The 24,272-nt window shown below is 43.4% G+C and overlaps 1 protein-coding gene across 10 annotated transcripts in view; it reads right to left on the bottom strand.

Moving 5' to 3' along the window:
• Positions 1 to 1,058: 1,058 nt before the first annotated feature.
• The window catches only part of LOC145506693 (uncharacterized), a 28,335-nt gene continuing 5,121 nt past the window's right edge, over positions 1,059 to 24,272 (bottom strand). Inside the window, exons 4-21 of one of the 10 annotated variants that reach the window (XR_014054186.1) lie at positions 23,850 to 23,874; positions 22,099 to 22,169; positions 21,609 to 21,633; positions 19,727 to 19,797; positions 19,250 to 19,274; positions 17,559 to 17,629; positions 17,090 to 17,114; positions 15,351 to 15,436; positions 14,872 to 14,896; positions 13,142 to 13,227; positions 12,661 to 12,685; positions 10,202 to 10,269; positions 9,699 to 9,723; positions 5,537 to 5,584; positions 3,494 to 3,576; positions 2,962 to 3,040; positions 1,653 to 1,745; positions 1,059 to 1,322 (exon numbers count right to left, since the gene is read on the bottom strand). Coding sequence is in view for 8 of the 10 variants with exons in the window: in XM_081491946.1 (XP_081348072.1) it covers positions 1,071 to 1,322; positions 2,962 to 3,040; positions 3,494 to 3,576; positions 5,537 to 5,584; positions 9,699 to 9,723; positions 10,202 to 10,269; positions 13,142 to 13,227; positions 14,872 to 14,896; positions 15,351 to 15,436; positions 17,090 to 17,114; positions 17,559 to 17,629; positions 19,250 to 19,274; positions 19,727 to 19,797; positions 21,609 to 21,633; positions 22,099 to 22,169; positions 23,850 to 23,874 (1,065 nt within the window). In the remaining 2 variants the exon portion in view is untranslated. Of the gene's footprint in view, positions 1,323 to 1,652; positions 1,746 to 2,961; positions 3,041 to 3,493; positions 3,577 to 3,789; positions 3,942 to 5,536; positions 5,585 to 9,698; positions 9,724 to 10,201; positions 10,270 to 12,660; positions 12,686 to 13,141; positions 13,228 to 14,871; positions 14,897 to 15,350; positions 15,437 to 17,089; positions 17,115 to 17,558; positions 17,630 to 19,249; positions 19,275 to 19,726; positions 19,817 to 21,608; positions 21,634 to 22,098; positions 22,170 to 23,849; positions 23,875 to 24,272 lie in introns of those variants that run through there. The other 9 variants (XR_014054185.1, XM_081491948.1, XM_081491949.1 and 6 more) reach the window with 9 other exon arrangements.

A 24,272-nucleotide genomic window follows, 5' to 3' on the forward strand; every position in this document is an offset into this window, starting at 1 on the left:
GACACGACTGAGCGACCAAACTGAATTGAACTGAATTGTCACTCTAAATAATTCAGTTACAGAAAATACCAACCTTAGATATTACGGTGCGTTATTGGGTAATACCTTAAGTTATATACTCTAAGTATGGGGTTTTGCCAAGAATTAAATACATACCATATGATTGAGCAATTCCGTTTATTGGTATGTTTTCAAAGTGTGTATCAAGAGATGAATGGATAAGACATGGTATGCATGGATTATTACTCAGCCAAAAAGAAGAATGAAATCTTGTCATTTGTGAGAAAATAGACGGACCTAGAGGGTTTTATGCTAAGGAAAATAAGTCAGACACAGTGACAAATACAGTATGATGTCACTTGAATGTGGAAACTGAAAATCAAAACCAGTGAACCAAAATAACCAAACAGTAATGTAGTCATTGACACAGAGCACAAAGAAGTCCTTGCCAGAGAGGAGAGGGATGTGGTGATGAGAGAGCTGGGTGAGAGAGATTAAGACTTACAAACTTCCTTTATAAAATAAGTGAGTTTGGGAGCCAAAATGTACACCATGAGAATATAGTCAATGAGAATAGTCCTTTCGGCAGCTGGAATAAAAGAGCAGGAGAAATATAAGGGAATGAAAACTCGAATTTTAAGAGCCTTTTCGGAGAGAAATTCTCTGTGTTAGAAGAAAAGAGAGAAACACACTTAAGCTACAAATGGAGATCAATGATGGATCATGAAGTTTTTACCCTGAAGGTAGACTGAGTTTTGAAAAATCCTGACATGCAAGTCTTGAAAGATCTAGTGTAATATTGATCTCCTATGACTAATGGAATGAGCAGATGTGAGAAAACAGAATCCTTAAAGATAATGACAGAAGGATAGATGTAAGAACTAAATTTGCAGTTCCTTAAACAGCAAAGACTGACTGAGTTGTGTGAAAGGGGGAATGATCCTGGTGGTGGACGCTAAGGTAACTGGCTTACAACAATTATTAAGTTCTACCTCTGTTGAGGGGGTTACTCTATACATGTGCGTTTTTACAAAAAGTTATTTTGAAAGTAACAAATAGATAAAAACGTTTTAATGAAAAAACTTACATATAAATATGGAACATATAGATATACACAGAACATAAAGATAAAACTGTAGATAAAATACTAAATCGACACAGCAAAACAACTGAAGCTGTACTAAATGAGGGCCTTCAGGAGAGAAGCAATGAGGCCTCCCTTGATCTGGTCCAGATGAGGCTCCTAGTGCTGTGGGGTCTCCATCCCCTCTGGGGTCCAGGATGACATTCAGGTCCAGGTCTTCAGGGATACAGAGCAGAGCCTGCAACACCAACACAGGTGATGGAGTCCCTGGGAGGTGCAGAGTCGGACAGAGGAGGGCTCCCTGGGGAGGGTGTGCAGGACCCAGAAGACTTCCCAGGATCTAGACTTGGCTCTGGGGCTCAGATCTGCAGGACACTGGGTCTGTTTGCTGCTCTTTGCTGAGGGCATTGTCTGTTAGTGGGAAGTGTTTAGAAATGTTCCATAGGAGCAAGTACACCTGGGCATCTGGCCGGCAAACCTCAATTGATGGGTCCCTTGGACAATGAGACTCAGGCAGAGGAACAGGGGACTCTGGGATCCAGGACTAAAAGCTTGGGTCTCCCCTTACCTCTAGGCCCTGGGAAGAGCAGGAGGTCAGATGACACAGTGGGTAGGAGAACATGCCCACCTATCCTACACTCAGTACAACTGCTCCTGAGACCTGAGTGTTGGAAATGGACAGACACCTGGAGTCTCTGTTTTCCTGAATAATCATTTCTAACCCCCAACCAAACCCTCCTGAGGTTTATGATTTTAAACTGTTATTATATTATAAAAAAGTACATTTTATCTGTTTAGCATATTACAACATTAAAATCTGAGAGAAGGCATTTTTTTCAACCTGTAATAAAACAAGATATGTTATTAATGACAGACTTGGAAACAAAAGGAACATGAGCAACTTGTTCCTGACACTCATCCCAGGTGTGCTGCTCAGTCTCTTGAGTCATGTCCGAGTCTGTGCAACCCTGTGGCTGATAGCCCACCAGGCTCCTCAGTCACTGGGATTCTTCAGGCGGAAACACTGCAGTGCGTTGCCATTACCTTCTCCAGGGGATCTGCCCTACCCAGAAATTGAACCCAAGTGTCTTGTGTCTCCTGCATCGGCAGGTGGGCTCTTTACCACGAGCACCACCCTCCCAAGTGCACACGGCACTGAATTGCTTTCTGGTGATTCTTCAGTTGGACACAGACACAGAAGAATCCACAGAACCTCCAACTCCTGGTTGAGAGATGCTGCCCTGAGATGACCCAGGACCCCAGGGTTCCAGATCCTGAGGGACCCCAGACTCGGGCACCCCCCAGGCTGGCTGGGACCCTCAGGACCAGGGAGCACCCACAGGGAGGCAGAGCTGCCAGGTGACCCCCTGTCTGCGCGAGCTCTGGGCTCCTGTGTCTCCTTCACTCTGTTCCCAGAGCCCAGGACTGGGGAGGGCGAGGCCACCCCAACCTCTCTCTGCAGCTGGTGATGGACTAGGGGTGCCCCTGCTGCCTCTAGGGGGGTTGGAGGGCAGAGCTGGGTCCTGCAGAAGGAGATGAGGAAGCCCCCAGGGGGGATCTTCACGACAACACGCTGCAACAGCAGCTGCTGGACTCTTGCACACGGTGGCCCCACAGTGCCTCCAGCCTCCCTGCAAATGTAAGAGCTGCCAGAGGAGCCAGCCCAGCAACCTCGGGGGCATCTGGGGACGGGACCTGTGCCCTGGGGAGACGAGCTCAGGGCATCCTCCACTCGTCTGCACAGATTGTTACCACCCACTTGTCTCCACTTTTGTTGTCACACTCAGCAGCAGACCCCAGTGTTTTTGCTGGTGATTCTGAAGCACCAACAAGCGAGTGGGGATCATGATGGAGACATGGGCCCTCGTCTGCCTCACCTTTTCACCCCAGGTCCCACGTTCACACTTTCTCTTCCAGGTCTTCTTCATCAGCACTGTTGACATCTCCAGAAGCAATCTTCAAAAAGATGACCAAGATTTTTTTGGTATTTGGAAGGAAGAGATCAGTCAGGCAGGTCCAGTCCCTCCCAGGGCAGGAAAACAACCATATGGGGTATCTCAGGGCAGTGCAAACTTCATGGGGCCCCTTCAGCCATGTGGGTCCAGACCTGCTGACTCCAGCCTCAACTCCTGCTCAGGCCACTCATGGTAACAAAGCCAGGTTCAAGGGTGCAGACATGAGGTCTGGAGCCAGGGTTATGCTAAGAAAGTGGGGGAAGAGGGCTGCAGAGAGATTTCATAGATTTTATATAAGCTCCCAAGTCCCCAAGTGCCTACAAGAGACCAGGTCCTGCAGAAGGATAATCATAAAAAGATGGAAAGTGGAGAAAAGGAAGGGTTACAAAGAAGATTCTATTGATCAGAATAAGAGGGAACATTTTTAAAAGATATGAAAGAAGAAATAAATGACCTCGATAGTCTTGCTCTCCTCCAAATCTTTATTATCTGCCTTGCAGTTTTCTGGTGTCTGAGGGCAGCAGTCATCTGGAGAGGCTGTGGGAAAGCAAAGGGGAGATTTAGAGTCAGGATGTGACCAGGGGACCCTGTGCTCCTCACAACCTGGCCGGGGACCCCTGGTGACCTTTTCTCCAGGGACCTCCCAGGGCCTCATTGTTTCACTTCTGCAGTGAAAAAGTGGGTTTATGATCTCCAACATCTGTTGCCACCCTCAGCTTGTCTATGAGTGACGAGGAATGACACCATTACCAGCTGTTTCTCCTCCAGGCGGTCACTGTCTCCATGCATCTCTGCCCCAGACCTTGCTTGCCTCCTTCTCCAGCTGTTTCCCCTCTACTTCCTTCATCATTTCTCTCCTCTAGTCACTGTTCCTTTCCTTCCTCCTTGAGCCTTCACCAACCCTAGAGTTCTCAAACATGGACACATTGGAAGAAGGACCATGGGTGTATGGCCACCGTCTCTAAGCAGTCCATTATTTAATTAAACAATCCATCCCTCCCAGGAAGGGCCTGGCAAGGACATGAGAGTCTTTTGAGCCCTGGAGGAGGGAAGGACAAAAAGTTCATGTAACAGAGACTCTCCCATTGCCTGAGGTGACCTCAGTGACCTGGGAGATACTTAATGCTCTCGGCAACACCCTAAGTTTACCAGACTCTTAGAGAGGATAGAGGTAAACATTTTCAATTTCATTTAGCCAGAAATGGAAAAAAGAAATCCAAAAATATATATGGAACCCCTAAGGACTCCAAATAGACACAGTAATCTGGAGAACTAATATCATAGTTTCTCACCTCCTGATTTCAAAATACATTACAAAGATATAGGGATCAAAGCTGTAAGATAGTGACATAGAAACACATGCATAGCCCTAAAGACCAGAATAAAGAGCCCCAAGTAAACTCATGGATACATGGTCAAATGAAATTCACCAAGTTTCTAAGACAAGAAAATAGTGAAAGGGTAGTCTCTTCAACAATCAGTAGGATGAAAAGATAACCTACAGAAAACATTACAAACAATGTATCAGATAAGGAGATCATACTCAAATTAAATAAAATACCACAACTCAAGTGCAAAACAAATTAAAAAATAAAAGGTAAATAAATGAGTTGAGGAGTGTGCAAAGATGGTGATCAAAACCACCTAGAGCTTCTGTCTGGAGGGAGCACTGGGTTCTAAGAGGAGCAATGACTCTGAGTCCTGAGTCTCTGACCTAGGTCTGGTCAGTCCCAGGAGACGAGGTCAGCAGGGCATCGAGAGCAAATGTGTAAAGAAAGCCAGCAGCCCTTTCACAGTCTCTAGTATTTGTGGACATATTGGTCTCTAGTGGCAGCTGGACATGGACTGCTCTCACGAAGAAGCACCTTCAGCACAGCATCCTTGGGGAGGTGTGGTGCTGAGGTGAGCTCCAGGAGACTCAGCCCAGGCAGGGACGCCAGAGCACATGTGCTGTGACTCATCCAACCCTGAGAGCACCCTTCATACAAGGAACAAACAGTGAGGACAAACATGAGCGGACAGCACAAGTCCTGAAAATGCAGAGGGAGAGAGTTCATGTCTCACCCACCACCTGACACTCACTGCAAGAACTTGGTCTCCACTGTCAAGTGACTATGAGACTTGTGTGCCCACTAGGATATGGCCATCATAGGAGAATTTAAACATGAAGCCAAAGTCCCTCGTGCATACTACCCTGTAGGTACTAACCAGAAGCCCAGCTTTCCTATTTGGCAGTGAAAGGACAAGGAACAAGGAGTCTTGTGAGAAAGGATATTTCTAAGTGGAAAAGCAAGAAGAGATGACTATAAGCACAACAGAATAAACCACGTGGACACATAGCTCTACTATATTATTAAACCATGAAAAGAACAAACCACAACTCTAGACATATTTCCTTCTTCTTCCTCAGTTTATATTCATCTCCAAAGAAGCAGGTGTAACTCAAATGGTCCAGGAACCCTCTCCCTCTAAATCCCACCTGAGAGTTGTTCCCTACCTGCATTCTCTTCCACATCACTGCTGCTAACACTTTCCAGGAAGCAGTCTGTAGAAAGACAACCATGAGCAATAATACAGTTATTGTACCAGTTGACCCACCCATCTCTCCTCCACTTGGCTCACACAGCATCTCCCTGGTCTTCCCTCCAGGTTCACAGACCTCCACTGTGCTTTGTGAAGTCAGAGCCCTTCAACAAGATGGTGATCACAGTTGAACATATTCACATGAGAAAGAGATGCTGAGAGAATTACCTTTTAACCTTACACTTCTACAGGCTCAATATAGCTCTTGCATTCAAGCTTACAAATCTGAAATTCCAACGCTTATGGACACTTTTGAAATATGGCTAGTGTGACCAAGCAATGTATGGTTTTTGTGATTGATGGGCTTCCCTTGTAGCTCAGTCGGTAAAGAATCTGCCTGCAGTACAGGTGACCCGGGTTCGATCCCTGGGTTGGGAAGATCCCCTGGAGAAGGAAATGGCTGACCCACTCCAGTATCCTTGCCTGGAAAATCTCATGGACACAGGAGCCTGGTGGGCTGCAGTCCACGGGGTCACAAAGAGTCAGGCATGACTGAGCGACTAACACTAATATAAAAAGTTAATTATTATTGAAATATGTTAATTATAGATAGGCAGCTCTAGCTAGTGGCTACTACACCGGAAAGTTCAGCTCTAAGAGCTCCACAGACAAGGAAAAGGCAACTAATTGCCTGTTCTGGTTTTTCTTTATTCCAGATGATATGATGGCCTGATAAGATCATTCATATGTAGGTATATCTGGGGCTCTTGAACCCAGTCCAGGCATTGGAAGAGTGCTTGTGAACATCCCAATAGTACTGGAGTTGATAGCCGTTCTCTTCTCCAGGGGATTTTCCCAGCCCAGGAATTCAACCCAGGTCCCCTGCATTTCAGGTGGATTCTTTACCAGCTGAGCCACAAGTGAAGCCCAAGAATACTAGAGTGGGTAGACTATCCCTTCTCTAGTAGATAGCCCTGACTCAGGAATCAAACCAGGATCTCCTGCATTGCAGGCAGATTGTTTAACAACTGAGCTATCAGTGACGCTCTAGTAAGGTGAACACTCAGATTCAAAGAAAATTCTCAGGAGGGAGCTCATTTGTAGGCAGAGATAAAGGGCATGGCCCAGCACTCATGTATTACAAGTAACCAGAATGTAGGTACGGAGGGAAGGGAGGAACATTCACTCTGTTCGTGAGCCCATCTTTCCCATCCCTGACTCTAGAGGACCCAAGCAAGGCATGTTAGGAAGTGAAAGATTTGTGCACTGAAAACCATAGAACACTATTGAAAGAAAGAAGAGACAAGTAATCAGAATATCATATCATATTCATAGACTGGAATATTTAGTGTTGTTGACCTTCCTATACTCCTAAAAGTGATGTACGTATATATTGAAACCACTTACAAAACCCCGTGTCATTTTAATAAAATGGAAAAAAAATCCCCCAAACTAAAACTTACGGAATCCAAAAGAAACCCAAAGAGCAAAAGCAGTCTTGAGCACTGAATTACAAAGACAAAAACATGTGGCAAAACTGTTGACTGCTAAGAACCAACAACAGCTAACAGACTGGTGTGCTGTGCCGCAAACGGAAACAGTGTGGCTCTTTTTGAGCAAATGCTGCTAAGAGGCAAGTAGTGGCTGCAGCCCATAGCAAAGGAGGCTATGATACGTTCTACAAGAAAAGGATGGTCAGTCATGCTTTGCCTATCTATTCAGTCACACCTGCACAGACAGACATCAAGAACCCAACACTGAAAAATAAAGGTCTCTGAAGAATAAATAGCACATTTTTTCTCAAAAAAACACAAAACAAAACAGTCTTGAGAGCAAAGAACAACAATGGGGCCCTTCGGGCTTCCTGAATTCAAAACAGTAAGAATGCCACAACAGTCAAAACTGTGTTCTACCTGCAATAAAATAGGCAGAGAAACCAATGAATCGTAAGGAGGGAATCTTGAATAAAGTGACATGTGTGGCCAAATGATATTTGCCAAGGATCTAACATTGTCAAGTGAAGAAAGGATCGTCTCCTCAAAAATCAATAGAAAGGCAATCTATAGCATCAAAGAAGTATCAGCAAACTTTGTATCTGAATAAAGGGCTAATATCCAGAACATATAAGCAACTGCTAAAACTCAACTTCAAAATAATAGCAGGCAAATAACTGACTTTAAAAAATGTGCAAAAAGCTTCAATAGACATTTCTTCATAGAAGACATAGAATCAATACACAGATCAATACATAGATCAATACACATAGGAAATGTGCTCAGCATCACCAAGTAGCAAGTGAAGTACTTAGTGGAAATGGAAACCAAGTCAAAAGGAGATATCACCTTTCAGGATGTGTATTATACAAAGAAAATAACAGATGTTGGCAAGGATGTAGAGAGGTGGAACTTCTTTGCCTGTTGGTAGGAATGATAAATGACATAGTCATTATGGAACAGTTTGGAAGTCCCTCAAAAATTATTAAGAAAATTATCATAAGATCCAGCAATCATTTATTTGAGTTTATGTCCAATGGAGATAAAAGTAGAATGCTCCAGGAGATATCTATAATCTCATATCCATTGCTGCATTGTACACAACCATCAAGATAGAAAAACTGCTGTGTCCAAGGGCAGATAAATCAAGACAGAAAATGTAGTGCATACATATACTGGAATGTGATTCAGGCTTTAAAAATGAAGGCAATCCTGTCATTTGAAGCAATGAATGAAGTGGGAGGCTATTGGTAAGAGTGAAATAAGCTAGTCACAGGAGGACAAATACTGAACAATTCCATATACCTGAGGTATCGAAAGGAAAGTTCAGGGAAGCAGAGAATAAAAGTGTGGATCCAAGAGCTGGGAAGAGCTTGACACAGGGAGCGTCTGTTCAATGGTTACAGAATTTTAGTGGCAAGATGGAAAAGTTCTAGAGATGTGCTAAACAACATGGTGCATTGAGTTAACAGGACAGACTGGACACTTCAAAGGTTAAGAGGCAAAGCTGCACTGAACTTCCTCCGTTTATGCCTGGAGCCTCCTCCTTTCTCAGATTCCTCTAAAACTGGGTGTTGCTTGTGGGTACCACCAGAGGCTCCCTGCAGAAGGAAGGAGCCTCCCCAGTACTGGGGGCCTTGGATGAGGGGGGAAGATTCACTCTGAGGCTCTAATAGAAAGAGTTTGAATGAGGGAAGTGGCAGAGTGATGAATCGTGAGGAATCAAAATGCTATAAGACCTACTAAGTGATGAGATTTTCTATTGAATGAAGGTGTGATTGACCCAGAAAGGGGGATTCTGAAACACAGTTTTGCTCATTAAGAATCTCGTAGGGCTTCCCTGGTGGCTCAGTGGTTAAGAATCTACCTGCCAATGCAGGAGATAGAAGTTCAACCCCTGGTCTGGGAAGATTCCATCTGCTGTGGAGCAACTAAACCATGCACCACAACTACTGAGCCCACGTGCCAAAATGATGGAAGCCCGAGAGCCCTGGAAGCCATGCTCTGCCACAAAGAAGCCACCAACGTGAGAGGCCTATGCACCACAACGAGAGAGGTGCCCTTGCACTCCGTAAGTAGAAAAAAGCCTGGGCAGCAACGAAGACCAAGAACAGCCAATAAAAAATTTAATAAAAATTAAAAAGAATCCTGTAAACATCTTCCTGGGTAGTGATGGGATTTGTCTTCCTGGGAAAAAGATGTTCACTTGGTATAAAATCAATGGATACAGTGAATGTATATACTTTGTTTAATTTTTAGATACATGAACATTCGTGGTGCATTTTTATGGGAAATTTTTTTGGATTGACACCAGTAACAGTGATATTTAGGGTGACAGATACTGAGGAAAACACAACAAAATCACACACACAAAGAATCACGCTATTCATTATACATAGAGACACACCCAGTCCCATGGACACAAACCTACACTATTAACCATAATACAGCTTCTTCTTGGAACTACCGTAATCATCCACATTGGCCTCTTGTAAATTACTTTCTAACACCAGGGCCCCATACTCATTCTCAGCAGGAATTTGGAATCAGTTTGCCCTCTACACTAAAACCAGCGAGAAAGCCCCAACTTTCTCATCTACAAAGTTTTTTTTCTCCCAAAGTAAATGATTCTATAATACATACCATTTTCACATCCTGAAAGGGCCACCTGCAAGTACAGAAGAGAAGACACTAAGAGGGTAAGATCACATAGATGCACAGTCTTTGGTTTATTTGGTGACAGTAGAAAACCTGATGAGGAGCAGTGGTGGAGTCCAGGGAACCCAGCAAGATCAGAGCACACATAGTCAGGATGAAAGGCAAGACCTTTGCCCGGAGGATGGAATTTCTAAGTCCATTTAGGTTGGAAATTGCAGAATTCTTTTCCTAGAAGAAATGTTGCTGCAGGAGAGAGAACTCTGTACTCTACAGAGTGTAATGGATGCCAACAATTTTAGTATCTTGTGGACTGAGGAATCATGAGTTGGTAATAAGACTCTCATCTACATTATCCCAACCAAGGGAATTGTCTCTATCTGAAGGGAAATCCCTCAGACTCTCAACTTAATTCTACTGAAAGAGAAATGAAACAATATTTCTATCTCAGACCAGAAAAAACAAACAAACAAACAGAAAAACCAGCTTGCCTTGGAGAAACACTGAGTCTCTTCTGTCTTGTCACATGGTGGGTTGACTGACAGGTCCTCAGTGAAGCCTAGAGGGACACAGAGTAGCTGTTACAACACTGGTGAGGCTGCTCAGGAATCATTCAGGGGGTTTTCTCTTTGTGTGGACATGGGGTGCTGTGTACGGATGTGCAGGGTTAATAAGCATGAGGTGAACTTGTGTTCATCCACCCTCTTTGGAGGAGGAAGGAAAGTAAAGGAGAGGAAGAAGGAAATGAAAATACAACTTTGGCTTTCTAGCTAGAGGAACCTAATCAACATGAAATATTCAATCTAAAAAAAGGAAAGCTCTAAAACGTGTGTATTGTTTAATGAAACAGTCCCGTGACTCCTCCTGCTTATTGTGAGCTCCTGATAAATTACCACTGTCCCTTGATTTTTCCCAGATCACTCTTCTCCAGGATCTACAGTTGCCGATATTCTACTCATCATGTTTTTTATGAGACTTTGTACTTGATTAAAAGTGATCTCTGTTAGAGAACTGAATCCAATATTGGGCAAAGTATGCTATTCTATTAATTCACTAATCAACTCTCTTAAATAAAATCAAATATACAAGATTTGGCAATACTGAATTCCTGCCATTTAATAAGAGCCACTATCAATGATATAGTATTTTTCTATCAATATTTGTTTTCTATAGAATGTGTGCATGTCTACTGAATCAGTTCATGTCCACCTTCACAAGGGCAATATGTATAGTGGGAATGTTGATTATAGGAAGCACAGTTCCTCCACCAGTCTTCCAGGGGAGCTAGAGGGACACAGAGCTGCTGTCAGGACACGGGTGAGGATGCTTATCAATCACTCAGTGTTTCTTTCTTTCTTTTTTTTTCTATTATTTCATGGGGACATAGGGTTGAGTGTATGCATGAGGGAGGTTAGTAGCTATGGACTGAGCTGCTGTTGAATCATCCTCTTGGCTGGATGAAGGAGAGCAAAGGAGAGGAGCAGGAAAGAAATGAAACAGTGTTTCTGCATTTTGACTAGGGATAACCTAAATGATGAGGAAAAAAGAAACACTAAAATGCATGCCAACTTTCAATGACAGAGACCCATGACCCTCCTGCCTGTTTAGAGGATCAGTTAAATGGCCCCTGTCTTCTGGATTTTTTCCCTGATCATTGCCTCCTCAGGATCCACATTTGTAGCTATTGAAATTACTATATTTTCTCGTAGACTTTGTTCTTGATAAAAGCAAACTCTGTTAGAGGGCTGAATTCAATCCTGCCTTTCCAAATAGCTATCATTAATCATGTGATATTCTTTCCCAGTCTTCATTTTCCAAACCATGTTTGCCTGTCCACTGAGTCAGTGGTTGTTCACACTCACAGAAGTCATATAGTTAGTGGGACAGTTCATTATAGACAGGAAACAGGGTGATGCTGACTTTGTCTGAACCAGCTGTTCAGGAGATTACAACAAAAGTAATGGTCATTAGACTAACTACCAAGTTCCACTGTGAGATCTGTTTGACACCTTCCATTGACTGTGTGCTACAAGGTCTGGTCAATGTAAGGTTTATGGTAACGTCACCCAGTACAATGAAATGTTTCCTTGATATAACCTGCTCTTGTTCTTGTTTAAGCAATGACACTAGCATCAACACATATGACAAGCATTGTCTACATAAGGCCACACAACTCTCAAGATCTGAGAGCTGACCAGGAGGATACGACCCCATGGTGCCTTTTACCCTAATGACTGTGCCAAAGTTGTCTGTTAATCCACCTTTGGTTGCCCTGGGTTTCATGACCACTGAGCCCACCTTACAATGAGTCTGGACCTCTGGAGCTGCCAGTACCTCCAGCCATGGACATAGATGCAGGGACCCCCTTGCTCCATGACTAGGATCCCATGGCTGAGTGATCAGTGCAGGTCAGGGGTCCAGAGCAGTCACACTGGGACCACCCCCAGGTTCTCAGTTTGTCTTTTAAACATAGGAGATCAAGAGCTTGGGCCATTTTTCTCAGCACCATCTCCATCTGAGGAAAATGTATACTAACCAGACTTGAGGACTGGCTGAGTTGAGGAAAGAGTCAGGTAATATATAGACAATGCCCAGTGGTGATGAGAAGTGTTTAGAAAGTTCCCAGTTGACTCGTGCTGTGTAAGAGGGAAACATCTCCTGAGGAAACACACCTACATAGAGCTTCGGAATCACACCACACGGGCCCACACACAGGCCCCCAAACCTGATTCACACAAACCCACAGCATCTAAACGATGGAGTTGTTTCCAGAAACTGTAGAACACGGACATTGTTCTTTCCTTGATATCAGTCTCTTCCCTGCAGCCCCAGGCCTCATCCCCTCTAGCAATCCAGTATTAGGGTGACTCTCCAAACAGAGCCAGCGAGCAAGCCCCACCTTCATCAACTAGATTGTTCCTCAGCAAAGGCACAAGCCCTGAATATTTACCTTGTTCTTTGGCTTCTCCATAGGCCTGTGATTAGAGAGAAGGTAACAGTGTGAGGGTGTCAGCATCATCTGTTCTCTGTAGTAAGCCTGCTGTTACTAATTTTTGTCCTCAGATGACTAATACTCTTTAAGTCAATGGCTCCAAAAGAAAACAGAGAGGACCCTTGTGGAAAAGGCTGGACTGTTTCACACAAGAGCTCTCACTTTCAATTTGACCAACAATTACAGCAATTATTTTTGAAACAGGAAAGATTTCTAATGAGGAAAATACCTAGAGTGGTAACTGATGCTGTCCTTTTTAAATGTCCTTTTGAATCAAGTCTGTGTTGATAATAAGTTTATTCTCAATATTTCTCCAGCCAAGGAACTGCATACCTCAGTGATAATGTACATTGTCAGATTACTATAACTGTATTCAAATGAATATAAAATAAAGAAGTGAAGCAACCGTCTTATCCCAGATAAAGACGGGTGAGCTCACCTTCAGAGTCCTTGGAGGCTCAACAGCCTCTGGTGCAGCCTCATCCGAGCCCTGGAGCAGCTCCTCCACCGGGTCCTCCTGGGGAGCTAGAGGGGCACAGAATAGCCATCAGGACAGAGGTGAGCCTGCTCACCAACCACGCAGTGTTGTTTTTGGGTGGGGACAGGTGGTGGTGTGTTGCAGGAAGGAGGTTAGTGACTATAATGAACTGCTGTTGAATCATCTTCTTTGCAGAAGGAAGAAGAGCAAAAAAGATGTTTAGGAAAGAAATGAAACAAATTATTCCTTTTTTCTAGTGATAACCTAACAGTTGAGGGAAAAAAAACCCACTAAAGTGCATGCCAGCTTTCAATGAAAGAGACCCATGACCATCCTGCCTGTTTAGAGGATCAGTTAAATGGCCCCTGTCTTCTGGATTTTTTCCCAGATCATTGCCTCCTCAGGATCCACATTTGTAGCTATTGAAATTACTATATTTTCTCGTAGACTTTGTTCTTGATAAAAGCAAACTCTGTTAGAGGGCTGAATTCAATCCTGCCTTTCCAAATAGCTATCATTAATCATGTGATATTCTTTCCCAGTCTTCATTTTCCAAACCATGTTTGCCTGTCCACTGAGTCAGTGGTTGTTCACACTCACAGAAGTCATATAGTTAGTGGGACAGTTCATTATAGACAGGAAACATAGGGTGAATGCTGACTTTGTCTGAACCAGCTGTTCAGGAGATTACAACAAAGGTAATGGTCATTAGACTAACTACCAAGTTCCACTGTGAGATCTGTTTGACACCTTCCATTGACTGTGTGCTACAAGGTCTGGTCAATGTAAGGTTTATGGTAACGTCACCCAGTACAATGAAATGTTTCCTTGATATAACCTGCTCTTGTTCTTGTTTAAGCAATGACACTAGCATCAACACATATGACAAGCATTGTCTACATAAGGCCACACAACTCTCAAGATCTGAGAGCTGACCAGGAGGATACGACCCCATGGTGCCTTTTACCCTAATGACTGTGCCAAAGTTGTCTGTTAATCCACCTTTGGTTGCCCTGGGTTTCATGACCACTGAGCCCACCTTACAATGAGTCTGGACCTCTGGAGCTGCCAGTACCTCCAGCCATGGACATAGATGCAGGGACCCCCTTGCTCCATGACTAGGATCCCATGGCTGAGTGATCAGTGCAGGTCAGGGGTCCAGAGCAGTCACACTGGGACCACCCCCAGGTTCTCAGTTTGTCTTTTAAACATAGGAGATCAAGAGCTTGGGCCATTTTTCTCAGCACCATCTCCATCTGAGGAAAATGTATACTAACCAGACTTGAGGACTGGCTGAGTTGAGGAAAGAGTCAGGTAATATATAGACAATGCCCAGTGGTGATGAGAAGTGTTTAGAAAGTTCCCAGTTGACTCGTGCTGTGTAAGAGGGAAACATCTCCTGAGGAAACACACCTACATAGAGCTTCGGAATCACACCACACGGGCCCACACACAGGCCCCCAAACCTGATTCACACAAACCCACAGCATCTAAACGATGGAGTTGTTTCCAGAAACTGTAGAACACAGACATTGTTCTTTCCTTGATATCAGTCTCTTCCCTGCAGCCCCAGGCCTCATCCCCTCTAGCAATCCAGTATTAGGGTGACTCTCCAAACAGAGCCAGCGAGCAAGCCCCACCTTCATCAACTAGATTGTTCCTCAGCAAAGGCACAAGCCCTGAATATTTACCTTGTTCTTTGGCTTCTCCATAGGCCTGTGATTAGAGAGAAGATAACAGTGTGAGGGTGTCAGCATCATCTGTTCTCTGTAGTAAGCCTGCTGTTACTAATTTTTGTCCTCAGATGACTAATACTCTTTAAGTCAATGGCTCCAAAAGAAAACAGAGAGGACCCTTGTGGAAAAGGCTGGACTGTTTCACACAAGAGCTCTCACTTTCAATTTGACCAACAATTACAGCAATTATTTTTGAAACAGGAAAGATTTCTAATGAGGAAAATACCTAGAGTGATAACTGATGCTGTCCTTTTTAAATGTCCTTTTGAATCAAGTCTGTTGATAATAAGTTTATTCTCAATATTTCTCCAGCCAAGGAACTGCATACCTCAGTGATAATGTACATTGTCGGATTACTATAACTGTATTCAAATGAATATAAAATAAAGAAGTGAAGCAACCATCTTATCCCAGATAAAGACAGGTGAGCTCACCTTCAGGGTCCTTGGAGGCTCAACAGCCTCTGGTGCAGCCTCATCCAAGCCCTGGAGCAGCTCCTCCACCGGGTCCTCCTGGGGAGCTAGAGGGGCACAGAATAGCCGTCAGGACAGAGGTGAGCCTGCTCACCAACCACGCAGTGTTGTTTTTGGGTGGGGACAGGTGGTGGTGTGTTGCAGGAAGGAGGTTAGTGACTATAATGAACTGCTGTTGAATCATCTTCTTTGCAGAAGGAAGAAGAGCAAAAAAGATGTTTAGGAAAGAAATGAAACAAATTATTCCTTTTTTCTAGTGATAACCTAACAGCTGAGGGAAAAAAAACCCACTAAAGTGCATGCCAGCTTTCAATGAAAGAGACCCATGACCCTCCTGACTGTTTAGAGCTTCTGCTAAACTGCCCTTGTCTCCTGGATTTCTTCCTAGATCACTGCCTCCCCAGAATCCACAGTTACAGCTATTATACTTTACCAAGTCTTCCATCAGAATTTCTTCTTGATTAAAAGCAAATTCTTTTAGATGACTGAATTCTATCCTACTTTTCCAAATAGCTATAATCAATCATGTGATTATTTTTTCAGTCTTCATTTTCCGGACAATGTTTGCCTGTCCACTGAGTCATGGACACTGTGGCTGTCCACACTCACAACAGTGATACATTTTGGGAACAGCTTATCATGGAGAGATACCATGAGGTGAATGCTCACTGTCTGTGACTAGGCTGTGCAGGAGATTTACAACACAAGTCATGGTCACTAGCTTAACTATCAAGTTCCACTGTGAGATCTATTTGACACATTCCCTTGAGTGTGTCCTACAGGGTTTAATCAATGTAAGGGTTATGTTAATGTCACCCAACAAAAAAATATCTTCCTGATGATAATCTACGTTTTTGCTTGTTTAAGCAATGACACTAGCACCAACAAACATGACCTACATTGTCTACACAAGGCCACACAACTCTCAGAATCTGTGAGTTGACCAGAAGGATGTTAGTATTGAAGTGCCTTTCACACTAATGACTGTGCCAAAGTTGGCTCTTAATACACCTATGTTTGCCCTGGGTTCCATGACCACTGAGCCCATCTTAAAATGATGGACATGGTCTGGATCTGTGGAGCTCTAGTACCTCCAGGCATAAACATAGATGCAGGGACCCCCTTGCTCCATGACTAGGATCCCATGAGAGTGATAAGTGCAGGTCAGGGGTCCAGAGCAGTCACACTGGGACCACCCCCAGGTTCTCAGTTTGTCTTTTGAACATAGGAGGTCAAGAGCTTGGGCCATTTTTCGCAGCACCATCTCCATCTGAGGAAAATGTGTATTAACCAAACTTGAGGAATGACTGAGTTGAAAAAGAATCAGGTGATGTATAACCAGTGTGTAGGGCTGATGAGAAGTGTTTAGAAAGTTCACAGCTGACTTGTGCTGTCTAAGAGGGAAACATCTCCTGAGGAAACACACACACACAGCTTCAAAATCACACCACATGGGCCCACACCTGGGCCCGCAAACCTGATTCACACAAACCCACAGCATCCAAATGATATAACTGTTTCCAGGGACCACAGAACACAGACATTGCTCTTTCCTTGAGATCAGTCTCTTCTCTGCACCCAAGCCCTCACCCCCTGTAGGAATCCAGCCTTAGGGCACCTCTCTAACCAGATCCAGCAATAAAGTCCCACCTTCATAACTAGACTGTTCCTCAGCAAAGGCATAATCCTTGAATACTTACCATGTTCATAGACTGCTCCATGTGCCTGTGATTAGAGAGAAGAAAACAGTGTGAGGGTGTCAGTGTCATGTGTTCTCTGCAGTAAGTCTTCTGTTATCTGATTTTTGTCCTCCAATAACTAAAACTCTTTAAGTTGATGGCTCCAAAAGAAAACAGAGAGGACTCACGTTGAAAAGACTGGACTGTTCCAAGAAAGAGCTCTCAGTTTCAATGTGACCAAGAATTACAAAACTGTTTTTCAAGGAGGAAACATTTCTACAGACAGCAGTAACTGATGCTGTCTTTTTTTAAGTGCCCTTCTAAATCACATCTGTTTTTATAAAAGATTTATCTCAATATTTCTCCAGCCAAGGAATTGTATACATCAGTGATAATGTACATTGTCAAATTACTATAACTGTATTCCACTGAATAAAAAATAAAGAAGTGAAGAAGCAGGCTTCTCTGAGATAAAGACAGTTGAGTTTACCTTCAGGGTCCTCAGAGGCTCTTCCTCAGCCCAGGCCTGGTGCACATCCACCACCAGTTCCTCCGGGAAAGCTAGAGGGACACAGAACAGCCATCAGGACACAGGTGAGGCTGCTCACCAACCGCTCAGGGTTTTTTGTTTGTGTTAGGTTTGATGGGGACATGGAGTGCGGTGTATGCATGAGGGAGATTAGTAACTATAGGCTGAGCTGCTGGTGAATCATCCCTTTGCTGAAGGAAGGAGAGCAAAGGAGAGGAACAGGAAAGAAATGAAATGGAGCTTATGTCTTTTATCTAGTGATAACCTAACCAATGAGGAAAAAAGAAACACTAAAATGCATGCTAGTTTTCAATGACAGAGGCCCATGACTCTCCTGCCTGGTTAGAGTTTCTGCTAAATCTCCCCTGTCTTCTGGATTTCTTCCTAGATCACTGCCTCCCCAGGATCCACAGTTACACCATTGTACTTACTAAGTTTTCTATGAGACTCTGTTCTTCATTAAAAGCAAACTTTGTTAGAGGACTGTATTCAATCTTACCTTTCCAAAAAGCTATTATCAATCACATGATTTTTTTTTCAGTCTTCATTTTACAAACAATATTTGCATGTCCACTAAGCGGCTGTCTGCACTCACAGAAGCCTTAGTTTTTTGGGACAGTTCATTATGGAGAGAAACCATGAGGTGAGTACTGACTGTCTCTAACCGAGCGGTGCAGGAGATTTACAACAAAAGTCATGGTCACTAGGCTAACTATCAAATCCCACTGTGAGATCTACTTGACACCTTCCCTTGAGTGTGTGCTATAGGGTTTAATCAATGTAAGGCTTATGGTAATGTCACTCAGTACAATAAAATATCTCCCTGATTATAATCTGCTTTTGTCCTTGTTGAAGCAATGACAGTAGCACCAACAGATATGACCTACATTGTCTACACAAGGCCACACAACCCTCAGAATTTGTGAGTTGACCAGGAAAATGTTGAGTCCCAAGGTGCCTTTCATACTAATGACTCTGCCAAAGTTGGCTGTTAAGCCACCTATGGTTGTCCTGGGTTTTTGACCACTGAGCCCATCTTATAATGATAGGCACGATCTGGACCTCTGGAGCTTCTCGTACCTCTAGGTGTAAACATAGATGCAGGGACCCCTTGGTAAATGACTGAGGATGCCATTGGGACCACCCCTAGGTTCTCAGTTTGGCTTTTCCACTTAGGAGGTCAAGAACTTGGGCTATTTTCTCATCACCATCTCCATTTGAGGAAAATGAATATTAACCCAACTTGAGGAGTGGTTGAGTTGAGGAAAGAATCAGCTAATGTATAGCCAGTGTGCAGTGTGATGAGAAGTGTTTAGAATGTTCACAGTTGACTTGTGCTGTCTAAGACGGAAACATGTCCTGAGGAAACACACACACACACAGAGCTTCAGAATCACACCACATGGGCACGTACTTGAGACCCCAAACCTGATTCACACAAACCCACAGCATCTAAATGATGTAGTTTTTTCCAGATATTATAGAACACAGACATTGTTCTTTCCTGGGAGATCAGTCTCTTCTCCGCACCCCAGCACTCACTCCTGTAGGAATCCAGCATCAGGGTGCCTCTCCAACCAGAGCTAGCAAGAGAACCCCACCTTCATTAGTTAGATTGTTCCTCAGCAGAGTGATGATCCCTGAATATTTACCGTGTTCACAGGCAGCTGCGGATGCCTGTGATTTGAGAGAAGAAAACAGTGTGAAAGTGTCAGCATCTTGTGTTCTCTGCAGTAAGTTTTCTTTTATCTAATTTTTGACCTCAGATAACTAAAACTCTATGTCAGTGGCCCCAAAATAAAACAGAGAGGTCCTTGTTGAAAAGACTCGTCTGTTTCATGTAAGATCTCTCAGTTTCAATTTGACCAACAATTACAAAATTATTTTTCAAGAAGGAAACCTTTCTGCTGAGCAAAGACCTACAATAGTAACTGATGCTGTCTTTTCTTAATGTCTTTTTGAATCAGGTCTGTGTTGATAATGGATTTATCCTCAATGTTTCACCAACCAAGGAATTATATACATCAGTGCCAATGTACCTTGTCAGATTACTATAACTGCAATAAACTGAATAAAAAGTAAAGAAGTGAAGCAACAGTCTCATCCCATTTTAAGAAAGGTGAGCTTACCTTCAGGGTATTCAGAGGCTTTCCCTCAGTCCAGCCCTGGGGCAGTTCTACCACTAGGTCCTTCTGTGGATCTAGAGGAACACAGAGTATCTATTAGATCACAGGTGAGACTGCTCACCCATCACTCAGTTTTTCTTTTTTTTTTTGATGGGGACAGGTGGTGGAGTGTATGCATAAGACCTTAATAACTATGAATTGAGCTGCTGTTGAATCACCCTCGTTGCTGGATGAAGGAGAGCAAAGCAAAGGAGCAGGAAATAATGAAATAGAACTTCTGTATTTTAACTAGTGATAACCTAACAGCTCAGAAAAAAAGAAACACTAAAATGAATCCCAGTTTTCAATGACAGAGACTCATGAACCTCCTGCCTATTCAGAGCTTCTGCTAAATCATCCTTGTCTTCTGGATTTCTTCCTAGATCACTGCCTCCCCAAGATTCAGGTTATAGCTATTGTACTTACTAAGTTTTCTATGAGACTTTGTTCTTGATTAAAAGCAAGCTCTGCTAGAGGACTGGATTCAATTCTACCTTGCCAAATAGCTATTATCAATCCCAAGTCTTTTTCCCAGTATTCCTTTTCCCCAATCTTCATTGTCCGAAAAATATTTGTATGTCCACATAGTTAGTGGCTGTTCATACTCACAGAAGTCATACATTTAGTGGGACAGTTTATTGTGAAGAGGAAGCATGGGGGAACTTCTCAGACCCAGGTGTGCAGAGATTTACAACCAGTGTCATGCTCACTAGGCTAACTACCAAGTCCCACTGTGAATCTATTTGACACCTTCCCTTGAGTGTGTGCTACCAGGTTTAATCAATGTAAGTCTTATGATAATGTCACCCAGTACAGTGAAATATCTCCCAATGATAATCTGTTCTTGCCCTGTTTAAGCAACGACAGAGGACCAACAGGTATGAGCTACATTGTCTCCACAAGGCCACACAATTCTCCGAATCTGTGAGTTGATCAGGAGGATGCAAGTCCCGGGGTGCCTTTCACAATAATGACTGTGCCAAAGTCGGCGTTAAGCCACCTATGGTTGTCCTGGGTTCTGTGACCACTAAGCCCATCTTATAATGATGGGCATGGTCTGAACTTCTGGAGGTTCTAGAACCTCCAGGCATGGACAGAGATGAGGGATCGCATTGCTCCATGAATGAGGATCGCATGGCTGAGTGACAAGTGCAGGTCAGGAGTTCAGAGCTGTCACACTGGGACTACACCTAGGTTCTCAGTTTGGCTTTTCAATCAGTTCAGTTCAGTTCAGTTCAGTCGCTCAGTCGTGTCCAACTCTTTGCGACCCCATGAATTGCAGCACGCCGGGCCTCTCTGTCCATCACCAACTCCTGGAATCTACCCAAACCCAAGTCCATCGAGTCAGTGATGCCATCCAACCATCTCATTCTCTGTTGTGGAGGTTAAACCTTGGGCCTTTTTTCTCAGCAACATCATCATTTGAGGAAAATAAGTATTAACCAAACTTGAGGAATGACTGAGCTAAGGAAAGAATCAGGTAATGTATGATCAATGTGCAGTGGTGATGAGAAGTCTTTAGAAAGTTCACAGTTGACTTATGCTGTGTAAGAGGGAAACATCTTGTGAGGAAACACACACACATACACAGCTTCAAAATCACACCACATGGGCCCCAAACCCTGATTCACACAAACCCTCAGCATCTAAATGATGTAGTGTTTCCAGAGACTGTAAAACACATACATTGTTCTTTCCTGAGAGATCAGTCTCTTCTCTGCACCCCTAGCCCTCACCCCTGCAGGAATCCAGCATTAGGGCAACTCTCTAACCAGAGCTGGCAAGAGAGCCCCACCTTCATCAGCTAGATTGTTCCTCAGCAGAGGGATGATCCCTGAATATTTACCGTGTTCATAGACTGCTCCGTATGCCTGTGATTGGAGAGAAGAAAACAGTGGGAGTATATCAACATCTTGGGTTCTCTGAACTAGGTCTTCTGTTATCTGATTTTTGTCCTCAGATAACTAAAACTATTTAGTCAATGACCCCATAACAAAACAGAGAGGTCCCCTGTTGAAAAGGTTAGGCTGCTTCATGTAAGATCTTTCAGTTGTAATTTGACCACCAATTACAAAATTATTTTTCAAGAAGGAAAAATTTCTGCTGAACAAAGTACCTGATGCTGTCTGATGCAGTAACTGATGCTGTCTTTTTTTAATGTCCTTTTGAGTAAGATCTATGTTGATAATAGGTCTATCCTCAATATTTCACCATTCAAAGAATTGCATGCATCAGTGATAATGGACATTGTCAAATTACTATAACAATATCCAGCTGAATAAACTATAAAGAAGTTAAGCAACAGTCATGTCCCAGATATAGGTAGGTGAGCTTACCTTCAGGGTACTCAGAGACTGTTCCTCAGCCCAGGCCTGGCTCAGTTCCTCAATCAGGTCCTCCTGGGTATCTGGAGGGTCACAGAGTAGCTATCAGGACACTGGTGAGCCTGTTCACCAATAACTCAGCATTTTTTTTTGTTTAAATGGGGACATGTGGTGCAGTGTATGCATAAGGGAGGCTAGTAACTATGGACTGAGCTGCTGCTAAATAATCCTCTTTCCTGGATGAAGGAAAGTATAAGAGAGGAGCAGGAAAAAAAAAAAAAAAGAAACCGAGCTTCTGCATTTAACTAGTGATAACCTAACCAAAGGGGATAAAAGAAACACTAAAATGCATGCCAGTTTTCAATGACAGAGACCTGTGACCCTCCTGCCTGCTTAGAGCTTCTGCTAAATCGCTCCTCTCTTCTGGATTTCTTCCTAGATCACTGCCTCCCCAGGATCCACAGTTACACTATTGTACTTATCAAGTGTTCTATGAGACTTTGTTCTTCATTAAGAGCAAACTCTGTTAGTGGACTGATTTTAATCTTAACTTTCCAAATAGCTATAATCAATCATGTGATACTTTTTTCAATCTTCATTTTTGAAATAGTTTTTGCATGTCCACTGAATCAGTGACTGTCCACACTCACAGAAAGAATTCCTACACTTTTGGTACAGTTCATTATGGAGAGAAACCATGAGGTGAATGCTGACTGTCTCTGGCCCAGCTGTGCAGGAGATTTACAACAAAAGTCATGGTCACTAGGATAAACTATCAAATTCCACTGTGAGATCTCTTTGACACCTTCCTTTGAGTGTGTGCTATAGGGTTTAATCAATGTAAGGCTTATGGTAATGTCACTCAATACAATAAAATGTCTCCCTGATTATAATCTGCTTTTGTCCTTGTTGAAGCAATGACAGTAGCACCAACAGATATGACCTACATTGTCTACACAAGGCCACACAACCCTCAGAATCTGTGAGCTGACCAGGAGAATGTGAGTCCTGAGGTGCCTTTCACACTAATGACTGTGCCAAAGTTGGTGTTAATCCACCTTTCCTTGCCTTGGGTTTCATGACCGCTAAGCTCACCTTATAATGACGGATGGGCATGGTCTGGAACTCTGGAGGTGCTAGTACCTCCAGGCAGAAACATAGATGTAGGGACCCCCTTGCTCCATGACTAGGATCCCATGGCTGAGTGATCAGTGCAGGTCAGGGGTCCAGAGCAGTCACACTGGGACCACCCCCAGGTTCTCAGTTTGGCTTGTCCACTTAGGAGGTCAAGAGCTTGGGCCATTTTTCCCAGCACCACCTCCATTTGGGGAGAATGAATATTAACCAAACTTGAGGAATGGCTGAGTTGAGGAAAGAACCAAGTAATGTATAGCCAGTGTGCAGTGGCGATGAGAAGTGCTTAGAAAGTTCCCAGTTGACTTGTGTTGTGTAAGAGGGAAACATCTCGTGAGGAAACACACACACACACACACACACACAGAGCTTCAGAATCACAACACATGGGCACACATATGGGCCCACAACCCTGATTCACACAAACCCACAGCATCTAAATGATGCAGTTTTTTCCAGGGACCATAGAACACAGGCACCCTGGTATATCAGTCTCTTCTCTGCACCCCCAGCCCTCACCCCTGTAGGAATACAGCATCAGGGGGCCTCTCAAACCAGAGCCAGAAAGAGAGCCCCACCTTCATCAACTACATTGTTCCTCAGTAGAAGGAAGATCCCTGAATACTTACCATGTTCATCAGCTGCTTCACATGCCTGTGATTAGAGAGAAGAAAAGAGTGTGAGGGTGTCAACATCTTGAGTACTGTGCATTCAGGTCTTTTGTTCTCTTTTTGTCCTCAGAAAACCAAATGGGAAAGTGTTGTTGAGTCCATAGCCCCAAAACAAAACATAGAGGACTTCTGTAGGAAAGGTTGAAGCTTTTCCTGGACAATCTCTCAAGCCCTTTTGACTAGCAATTAAAAAATTTTATTTCAATAAAGAATATTTTCTGCTGAGGAAACTGCTCCTGACTACAGTTTTTAATTTATGTTGCCATTTTTTTTCAATGCCCTTTTGAGTTATTTATCTTCTGGGAAAGACTCAACATTCATCCATCAAATTAAAAATTGCATATATCAGCTGTCTTGAATATTTTCAACTTTTATTTGAAT

This window comes from Giraffa tippelskirchi, chromosome 5, assembly GCF_054371585.1.
Source record: "Giraffa tippelskirchi isolate mGirTip1 chromosome 5, T2T-mGirTip1v1.2.pri, whole genome shotgun sequence".
Taxonomy (NCBI): Eukaryota; Metazoa; Chordata; class Mammalia; order Artiodactyla; family Giraffidae; genus Giraffa; species Giraffa tippelskirchi.